This window comes from Chinchilla lanigera, unplaced genomic scaffold (assembly GCF_000276665.1).
Source record: "Chinchilla lanigera isolate Chin_1 unplaced genomic scaffold, ChiLan1.0 scaffold00050, whole genome shotgun sequence".
NCBI classification, from domain to species: domain Eukaryota; kingdom Metazoa; phylum Chordata; class Mammalia; order Rodentia; family Chinchillidae; genus Chinchilla; species Chinchilla lanigera.
In genome coordinates, this window is record NW_004955451.1 from 16,584,742 (window position 1) to 16,594,497 (window position 9,756).

At 59.3% G+C, this 9,756-nt stretch overlaps 3 protein-coding genes across 3 annotated transcripts in view; all 3 read left to right on the forward strand.

The window, feature by feature from the left end:
- Ramp2 (receptor (G protein-coupled) activity modifying protein 2) lies at positions 1–1,352 on the forward strand (the record flags this gene model as incomplete). The annotated part of the gene is given in 4 exon segments (XM_005394475.2): positions 1–82; positions 360–425; positions 770–878; positions 947–1,352. Coding segments are annotated over 4 exon segments (477 nt in total). The 3' UTR covers positions 1,203–1,352.
- Positions 1,353–4,767: 3,415 nt separating this feature from the next.
- On the forward strand, positions 4,768–8,989 carry Vps25 (vacuolar protein sorting 25 homolog (S. cerevisiae)). The gene is made up of 6 exons (XM_005394476.2): positions 4,768–4,876; positions 5,077–5,222; positions 5,876–5,929; positions 6,289–6,377; positions 7,107–7,182; positions 8,452–8,989. The coding sequence occupies exons 1-6, from the start codon at positions 4,824–4,826 to the stop codon at positions 8,562–8,564; spliced, it is 531 nt and encodes a 176-aa protein (XP_005394533.1). The 5' UTR covers positions 4,768–4,823; the 3' UTR covers positions 8,565–8,989.
- Positions 8,990–9,098: 109 nt separating this feature from the next.
- The window catches only part of Wnk4 (WNK lysine deficient protein kinase 4), a gene marked incomplete in the record, with an annotated part of 12,978 nt that continues 12,320 nt past the window's right edge, over positions 9,099–9,756 (forward strand). The window contains 1 exon segment of the mRNA XM_013519256.1: positions 9,099–9,756. Coding sequence (XP_013374710.1) covers positions 9,667–9,756 — 90 coding nt within the window.

Here is a 9,756-nt window from a genome sequence, read left to right on the forward strand (position 1 = left end):
CCTGCGGCGGACAGAGAGGGGCGCCCGCTGCTCGCCATGGCCGCGCACCTCCGCCTGCTGCTGGCTCTGCTCGCGCTGGGAAGTGAGCGCGCCCGGGGCCCGGGATCGGGGGCCGGGGGGACCCGGGCCGGGGTGGGAGACCCCGGTGGGAGGGCGACTCTCGGGCGGCGGCACTGTCCGTGGATGGCTGCCGAGGATGCCGGGGCTTCGGACCGGGATGGGAGGGGGAGCCGCGGGCAGCCCTCTGCGTCCCTTCCCTTGCCCCTTCCCCTCACTACCCCGCCGGGATGACTGTCCTCCCAAGGCCGCCGGCCCCCGCCCAGCCCGCCACCCACCCTGCTCCCCGCTGCCTCCCACAGCTGCCCTGCGCCCCCAGGAGACCCTGGCTCAGCCTCTTCCCACCACCGAGACCCCCGAGTCAGAAGGTGGGTACCCAAGGGCGGCAACAGGGCGCCCTAAGGTTGGAGAGCCAGGGCGAGGGTCCCTTTCCCACCAGCCTGGCCTCACCAAAAAGGGGTTCCCTGTGATCTTCCTGTCTCTCGTCCTGCGAGGCCCCTGTGTGGCACGGGGCTGGCTCTCGGGACAGGTGGGGGAGAAGATTCCAGAAAGGGTGGGTGTGGAGGGACTGGAGGATGTGCATGTGGAAGTCATTAAGACTCCAGCTCGAGTCTCTCCCCTCAGCCAGAAGTGTCTTGGGGGACACTCTGGGAGGGGTCCACTCGCGTGAAGAGCCGGTGGGGATGCGTGGGTCTGAACTCTGTCCCCACAGGCAGGATGGTGGACAGCTATGAGGCCAGCGCCCAGCTTTGCTGGGCCGAATATAAGGGGAATATGGACTTTCTGGAGAAGGACTGGTGCAACTGGACCGTGATCAGCAGGTAGGACGGCGCTGGGTGGCAGGGCCGGGCTGGGCCGCGCCTGGCACTCACCCTGGTCCTCTGCCCAGGCCCTACAGTGCCCTGCGAGACTGCCTGGAGGTGGAGGCGGAAGTCTTCAGCCTGGGCTTCCCCAACCCCCTGGCCGAGAGGATCATCTTCGAGACCCACCAGCTGCACTTCGCCAACTGCTCCCTGGAGCAGCCCACCTTCTGCGACCCCCCGGAGGACGTGCTCCTGGCCATGATCATAGCCCCCATCTGCCTCATCCCATTTTTCGTCACCCTCGTGGTATGGAGAAGCAAGGGCACTGAGGTGCAGGCCTAGGGTGGGCGGTGCTGCCAGCGAGATCCCGAGCCTCTCCCCGCGCCCCCTCTGTGGGGTGCCCCCTCTCACTGCCCCTTCCGAGCCTGGCGCTGGGGTCCTGGAGCCAGTTTTGTAACCTTCAAAATAAAACTTTTTTTTTTTTGTACGTCACCTCCCTGGGGGAGTCGATGCCAATCCCACAGGCGTTGGGCTCTGCGGAGGGCTGCCCGGCTGGCTTCCCTTCATCTGCCCCCGCGCCCACATCAAGGCTGCGGCCTTTCCTGCCCCCTCCAAACCCAGCTGCAGGAAGCAAGCAGGAAGAGACTCCCTTCCGGCCGGCCTGGACAGCGCTGGGCCTGGCCCGGGGGAGGCTGGGGGAGGGGCAGGCTGCTGAGACGAGGGGAGGGTACCTGGGAGCTCAGCCTTTGCCCCTCCTCGAGCCTCGGTCTACCCCCAGGGCCGGAGGGGCGAACCTGTCTAGCAGCAGCAGTCTCACCCTAAGGCTCTCAGGATGGAGGCAGAGGCAGCGGGAGGGGACCTGCCACTCCCCTTCCAGGTCCCTGGCCTTCATCCTACATTGTCCGCGCGGCCTGCAGCCCGGCCACACACTGCCCTCTGGCGTCCGCTAGGGCCGACACCCAGACAGTGTAAGTGACCGCAAGGGCCTGGAGGCGGAGGAGCACTGGCCCCAAGGCCAGAAGACGCTCCTCTCCACAGCTACCAGCTGTCACCTGGACCTTCTGCTCGTCTCCTGAGACCCCAGCATCTAGGGACTTCCCTGGCCCTCCCCACAGCCGGCCCCTTCTGGGTACGGACAGTGTTTCAAGGCCCTTGTCCAGCCTCCCCAGGACACACCTGGCAGGGCATGAAGAACCCCTGCAGAGCGACTCTGTTCTCTGCGAGACACCTGCCTCCTTGTGGCCCTCAGCGTGTCAGAGCCTTCCCCTCCGTCCGCCTCTCCCACGCTCAAGCACAGCCCTGGCCTGGACGTCCCAGGACCCAGGCCTGTCTCCAGGAGCACGGCCATGCAGCCTCAGATGCACGGCTCTCGGACACATCTGTCTTTGTGGAGACAGCAGTTCCCCAAGGGTGTGTTGAACTTCCAGCTGAGATAAACCTTTGGTCTTTTTCCCTGAATACAAGTTGTATCTACCCCTTCTTGGTGTTTGCGCTCCGTCAGGGGCCTGCAGGTGTAACACCGTATGTGTATACGGTGTTGCAAAGGTAGAATCCAGGGCCTGGGGATTTAGCTCAGCGGCACAGCGCCTGCCTGGCAAGTACAAGGTCGTGTGAGTTCAATCCCTAGTACCGGAAACAAACAAAAATGTCCTCAAAATGACTTTGAAGGTAGCGCAGATGACAGAAAAGGGCCGCTGGGAGGAGGGACTCCCTGAGGAGAGGGTGACAGGAAGAAGCACGGTGTCCCACAGAACATTGGAAATGAGGGTCAGCAGAGCTGGGAGAGGTTGGGTCTGGAAATGGAGGCTTGGGAATCTTCTGCACAGAAAAGGAGTATGAACCCTGTTATGGTTGATACATTGTGTCAACTCCAGTTTAGAAGGACTCAGTAGGGAGCCAAGGTCCTCCTTTGTAAACATCCTCATCCTGTGTAAGAGGAGGGCTCGGAGATGGTGTGAGTGTTGGGTGGGGGGTGTTAGCCTGCTTACAACATAAAGGAGGAAAAGAGGCTTGTTTTCCCCATCCCTTTGGCTCTTGTTGCTCTTGCTGTCTTCTACCACCTGGAATGGCTCCCCCTGTGCCAGCTGATTATGGACTGAGACTGAAACCTCCACAAACTGTGAACTAACTAACGCTTTCCCTCTTTAACTTTGAGTATTGGGTACTTTGTCCCAGCAACGAGAAAAGTAACTAAGATAAAGCTGTAAGAGAGCTGGGAGCTCAGAGAGGTGTAGCAAAAAGGAGAAGCTGTGGTCTGACTCTTAGGAAGTACTCACCTTTAAAGAATAAGGGGAAACCTGAGCTGGGCATGGTGGTGCACACCTGTAATCCTAGCACTCAGGAGGCTGAGGCAGGAGGATCCTTGCGAGATCGAGGCCAGCCTGGGCTACAAACTGAGTTCAAGACCAGCCTAAACTGCATAGTAAGACCCTGTCTGAAAAGGAAAAATAAAAAAAGGGTGGGGGGAAGGAATGAGACAGGAAAGGTCAGAGAGGTAGCAGCAGAAGAAATTAAAATGGGTCATAGAAATGGTTGTCTCGGAGGAAACAGTGTCAGTTGAAAGGTTCACTCACTCAACAAATGTTTGCTGGTCCCACTATCATGCATGTGCTGGTTCTGAGGGAGGAAAAGCTTAGGGAATCCACTTGAAACGAGGAACGTGGAGTCGAAGGCGGTGCGTTTTTAAGTGCGCTATTACGGTTTGTGTTTGGACATCCCCCCAAAGCCTCATGCAGTCACGGAGGGCAGGCTTTTTCGAAGGTGGCTGAATCTAGAGTTTGTGACTGATTCATAGTGCAGTGCTGGGATGAAGGGTGCTGGGATTAACGCTGAGTGATTGCTGGATCACTCCACTGATTGGAGTGGCACCGCCCCAACCCCAGCAGTCGGATAAAATAAAAGGGGCAGAAACAAGCTTGTGGTTTTCCCCTTTTGCTGTTTTCTGCTGCCTTGAATGGTTGCCCCTCTGCCATGCCAGCCTGCCTCGGAGCCAGCTGATGATGGATTGAAACCTCCACAGACTGCGAATTACACAAGCCTTTCCTCCTTTAACTTTGGGTGTTGGGTATTTTGCCTCAGCAACAAGAGAAAAGTAACTAAGACACGGGGGTAACCTGAACATGTTTGTAGCGCAAGGGAGAGAAGCCAGGGCGAAGGGAATGAGGCAAGGTGCTCAGGGAGTCCTGGAGGAAGTCAGAGGAGACGCAGAGAGATACGTTAAAGGGGCGACCTTGTAGAGGAAGAGACCTTCCTTTGAGTCCCAAAGGGAAGGAGTAAAAGTGGAATGTTTGAGGAATGAACCAAACGTGGGGACGAAGGAGAGATGCGGGTTCACAGGCCCGGCCTCAATCTTGTGAAGCTAGAGTGAAGGGCATTCTGCAGAGCTCAAAAAGAGCGGCTGGTGGAGCAGGCTTATGGCCATGGAGAAGTCTGAATATTCACTTTGGGGTGCCTGGGAGTCAATGAAAAACAAAGGGTCACTGGGATGCCCCGAGAGCCCATGAGTGAGACCAGTCAGAAAATCTGGGGCTCAGTGAATGTGTTTGGTGCCTCCCTCTCCAGCAATACTCCCATGAGGGGTGGTGGGTAATTCTGATTTAGAGACTGACAGGCGAGGTAGTTCAGGCTGGCCTTGACCTCACTGCACTCCTCCTGCCTCAGCCTCCTACGTGCAGGGATAATAGGCATGGGTGCCAAGCCCAGCCAGCAGGAGACCTGAGCTACTTGTATTCATTCTAACTGTGCTGCTCATGGGGACTCATTACTCTGTTCTGGAGTTGAACCAGGAGACGCCTCTGGCCTCTTTCTGTTCCACTGGCCAAAGTTCCGTAGGACAAGGGGCAGGGATTGTGCCGTCCGGCCTCCCCCAGGGACCGGAACCTTTGCGCTGCGCTTTCTGCCCGGACACGCGGAGGCGGACACCGGAAGTCCTTGCAGAGTTTCCGGGTTTCCCGGGTAACTACGATGGCGATGAGTTTCGAGTGGCCGTGGCAGTATCGCTTCCCGCCCTTCTTTACGTGAGGCTTCAACCCCGGAAAGCCCCGCTGTGCCTCCCTCCGCTTCCCGGGGCACTGGGCTCGGCTCGATGCCTCACTTGGGGAGGGGGAGAGGGCCCCGCCGCCACCCGCTCCGCCCCTCTAGCTGCTCCCCGCGCGCGCCCCGGGCTGGCGCTGACCCCGCGCCCTCTGACCCCGCGCCCCTCTGCCCTCGCCTGCAGGTTACAGCCCAACGTGGACACGCGGCAGAAGCAGCTGGCCGCCTGGTGCTCGCTGGTCCTGTCCTTCTGCCGCCTGCACAAGCAGTCGAGCATGACGGTGATGGAGGCGCAGGAGAGCCCGCTCTTCAACAACGTCAAGCTGCAGCGTATCCTCCCGCGCCGCACGCTCGCCCCGGGCGGGCCGCGCCCCGCCCCCGGCCCAGCAGGCGGCTTCCCGGCAGACTGGACCCGGGGAAGGGCTGACACCCACTTGTCCCCCAGATGCCGCGCCCAACCCAACTGCCCTGGGCAGTGCTGAGTGCTCGTTTCCTGGAGTCGGTGCCCCGAGGCTCACCCGAGCTAAACACGGAGCCCTTACAAGCGCCTGCGCGGCAAGCGCGAGGTCGTGAGTTCGATTCCCGGTACTAAACAAAACCAAACCCGAGCCCTTCTGGCTGTTTGAATCTCTGGTCCTCTCTGGGTGAGACTCAAACGTGCTGCGACCTTCAGTAGTTTTCTTTGACCATCCCACTCCTTCCGGGAACTGCGGGTCATTTGTTTGTTGATTCATTCTAAAAACATCAATGGAGAAAGGCTGAGAAAGGCTGAAGGCAAGGCCGGACCTTTCATCTTCTCAAGTTCTTCTCATTGGAAGAATTCCCCCGTCCAACCCACAGTCACAAAACGTGTATCTTGTTCAGAAATTGTGTGCGCCTGTGCGCGCGTGCGCGTAGGGCACAGGTGGTTCTCAGCACGGGATTGGCTAAGAGTTTTTATCCAACCTAATTCTCACATATGCCATTCCTTAACCTTCCACCAGGGAAGCTCCCTGTGGAATCCATCCAGATTGTATTAGAGGAGCTGAGGAAGAAAGGTGGGTTCGGTTCTCTGATTCCTTGTTTCTTCCTATGTGGCTTTCACAGAGGGCAGATTAGGACAGGCTTTAATAACTTTTCTTCTCTCCACTGGCCTGAAGCCCAGTGTTCTGTACAGTAGGCAGCTTGGTTCCTGGCTCTGCCCTGGTTTAGATTGAAATAGCTCTACCTGTGGCTGTACCTATGCCCCCAGCCTGAGAGAGGTGGAATAAGGAGAACAGCGTCTGGTCAATAGTAATAGTAAAATAAATACAGTCTCTCACTCTCAAAGCGGAGTGTCTTCCACCCTGACCCACCTTGGTATTTGCCTCTTTGTTCCTTTTTTAGAGCATTATTTCCTAAGTCTCTTGTTTTGCAGGGAACCTCGAGTGGTTGGATAAGAACAAGTCTAGTTTCCTGATCATGTGGCGGAGGCCAGAAGAATGGGGGAAACTCATTTATCAGTGGGTGAGACCATCCCTTGGCCAAGTACTGAGCAATGACCCATGGCAAAGGGGAGTTTTCTCTGTCCAGCACATACCTGGTGTTCCCAGACCCATACTTGGCCACACGGGGAAGCAGCAGAAAGAGCAAGTGTGACTCGGTTTCTCTGACTGCACAGACCCTCCCTTGCCAGCAGGAGGCCAGAGGCAGTGTGAGGCCACATTTGGAGAATGCGGCACTGGGAACCTTGAGTGCTGTTGCTGGCCAGAGCCTGCGGCCACAGGAGATAAATGGGGAAGGGAAGGGCAGAGAAACAGCCCCTCCTCCGAAGGGCACCTTTGTGGGGCTGTCCACATCAATTCCAGCATTCTGAACCAGGGTGGGTGTGGGGACAGAACACTCTCCAAGTTTCTAGCCACCAACAGCCCCACACATTCCCATGGGAAAAGGGGAGAGGAGGAAGCATCAACAACCTAAATATAACAAACACACCCCTCCCGTTCCTGAGCAGAGAAGCAGGCAGAGCAAGAGGTCACTCTGCAGGCACGCAAAGGCCTGTGGTCTAGTGGTATGCAGCGTGTGTACACACACAAATATAGCACCTGTAGGGTTTGTGGTTTGGGGCCACTGCAGAGTTGACGGCCCTGGTTTGGGAAAGGGACCAATCCCGGATGGAAGAAGTGGAGCTGCTAAGCTTGCCTTCTCCCAGGAGACTCTTGGTCCTCATTCAACCCTCATTTTTGGTGTCCGCAGGTTTCCAAGAGTGGCCAGAACAACTCTGTATTCACCCTGTATGAACTGACCAGTGGGGAGGACACAGAGGGTGAAGGTAATGCCTTTTCCTGCCTCAGTTTTGTCATCAGAAACCTCTCCCAAGCCTGGTTCACTTGATACTCAGACTTCCCCTTTCTCTCCCTGCATCCGGTAAAAGGAAAGTCCTTAACCCACACGTAAAGATTGCACTGACCACCTGAATTGAGGAAACTCGGTAGTTTCGCTTGCATGGCTGTACGTGGAATTTCCAAGGGAGAGTGGCCCGTTACCCTCTCTGAGGGATGTGTGTGGCCCATGAGAATTGAGATTTGCTACTGTCAATGCCACCTGAGGAGCCAGCTTGGGGGATTAAGCCTGAAATCATCTCCCTTGCTGACTCAGGCTCTCTTTCACCCTTTATTTTATAGAGGGCTCAAGATTGGTGGGTGTCAGCTGAAGGGATTCGGCCAACACCCCCAGCCCATTTAAATACTCTGGTTTTGGGCTTTGATTTTTACGTAGCACACGTTTCCTTAGTTCTTTCTCTCTGGTCCTGATCCCCAGAGTTACCAGAAGTTTCAGGCTTTACTGGGCCCCTGGGAGTGCTGCCTCCTTCCCTGACAGGTCCCGGCTGCCCCGGCAGTCTCTGGCTTTTGGCTGCTCCCGCTGGCCTGCAGGCCTCTGCTTGCCGCTCCCACCGTCACCCCATGACTTCAGCGCGGCCGCCTGGCCCGGCCTGCTGCCTGGGCTCCCTCAGAAAGCCAGCTCCTGGCTAGCACTGAGCCTGAGGGGGTGAGGTGAGCCGGCCTGCCAGGGCTTGCCCGCCACCTCGCTCGTCTCCCTGCATTATCTGCCGCATCTCCAGATTCGCGGCTGGCCCTGGGTGCCCAGCCCTGTCCTGGCCAGCTCCGGGGGGTGGAGACTGGTGCTGGACGTGAGCAGAGCCCACCGGGGTGCTGCTGCACTCAGTGTGAGGTTGGGGCCTCCTGACCTACGCCAGTGTGCAGCCAGGGTCTGCTCAGCCACAAGGGTCTGACCCTAGGCCCTCGTGGGCTCCGTTTTTGTGGCCAGTGGTGTCTCTAGTGCATCAAATGGGGGGTGGGGTGGAAGAGAGCTGTGGGGGTGGAGTTTCCAGGAATACAGGGAGGGGGAAATAAGCCTGACTCAGCCTCCTTACGCCCCTGCTCCTAAGGAGTACTAGGAAGAGTACAAGGAAGTTGGCGGTAGGTGCAGTGGTGCAGGCGGCCTCCGCACACCTCAGCTTGGGAGGTCTCAGCTGCAGGCAGTATCTCTGCAGTCCTCAGAGGCACTGAGTACCCCTAACTGCCCATTTCTTCCCGTCCAGAGTTCCACGGGCTGGATGAGGCGACCCTGCTGCGGGCTCTGCAGGCCCTGCAGCAGGAGCACAAGGCGGAGATCATCACACTGAGCGACGGCCGGGGTGTCAAGTTCTTCTAGCACAGTCCGGCTCCCTGGCTTCTCACCTCCCACTTTGCCAGGGCTCTTGTGTCCCCACAGACTGGATCTGTGACCCCACTGGACTCTGCAGGCCTCCAGGCCTGAGGCTGGGACACGGGGATGGTCCCCTGATCCATCTGTCTGTCTGGGGACAGGGGAGCCACGGTGCAGGGACAGGAGTGCTTCTCTTGCCCTCCCTCATGGCCCTGAGCCCCGGTCTCAAACCTGCTGCGCCAGGTATCACGCACACGGGTGCCTGCGCAGCCTGCTGTGCTCCCGAGCTGCCCCCTCAGTTTGGTGCTGGGCTTCCCAGGGCTGGGGGAGCCCTGGCCCCTGGCACCTTCCAGGCAACATGAAGACCTTGGGCCAGAGGGCGGGCAGTGAGGCGGGCACTGCTGTCTTAGGCTACTAAAACCTGAACTCCCGCTGCCTGCCTGTGCCTTATTGCCTGGGAGGGCTGGGGAGGCGGGAGGGCTCAGCGAGGGAGCAGTTGGGGCGAGCCCCTCCTGCCACCCTTCTGGTATGGGCAGAACGGCTGTGGCCACGGAGAGCTGAAAGGGTGAGCCGGATGTGGACTTTGGTTTACTGGGGGCTTTGGCAAATAAGAGGTCAGAAGAGCCCACAGTGAAAACAGCCACTCCGGCCAGGGCCAGGCTGCGGGCTAGCGGGCTCTCGGTCAGGGAGGACTCGCCCTGCGGTGCGCACACCATCCCTGTGCTGACCAGAGGAGCGGCGAGGGCACAGCCCAATCCTTTCCACTGACCTCCGTGTCCGCCTGGGGCCGCTCCAGCTGATAGGACGGGGAGCCAGCCTTATCTGGGGCGCGCAGGCCACGGTGGCGTCCCCCTGCCCCCAGCAGGCTCGGTGCCCCCGCGCACATTTCCGCTGCGGCCCAGGCCCCCGAGCTCCAGACACACAGCAGGTCTGCGCGGTCCGGTCCGGTCCGTGCGAGGACGTTGCTGGCCGCGGGGCGGGGCAGGGTGAGGCGGGGCCAGGTGGGCGGGGCGGGGCCGAGCTCCGCTGGGCGCTGCGCACTCCCGGGCTGCCGTCCCGCCGCGCCTCTCCGGACGGACGCCTGGCTTGCAGCGCCCTGCCCTTCCCGATGCTGGCGCCCTGGGCCGGAGAGCCCGCGGTCCCTATGTCCCAGACCGAGGCCGACTTGGGTTTGCGGCCCCCGCCACCCCCGGGCCCC

What these genes read in the sequence shown, in the direction of transcription:
- Vps25 (XM_005394476.2), top strand. Translation starts at nt 4,824, where the DNA reads ATGGCGATGAGTTTCGAGTGGCCGTGGCAGTATCGCTTCCCGCCCTTC. An exon ending in CGCTTCCCGCCCTTCTTTAC is followed by an intron (nt 4,877 to 5,076) that starts GTGAGGCTTCAA and finishes CCTCGCCTGCAG; the next exon opens with GTTACAGCCCAACGTGGACA. An exon ending in CAACAACGTCAAGCTGCAGC is followed by an intron (nt 5,223 to 5,875) that starts GTATCCTCCCGC and finishes ACCTTCCACCAG; the next exon opens with GGAAGCTCCCTGTGGAATCC.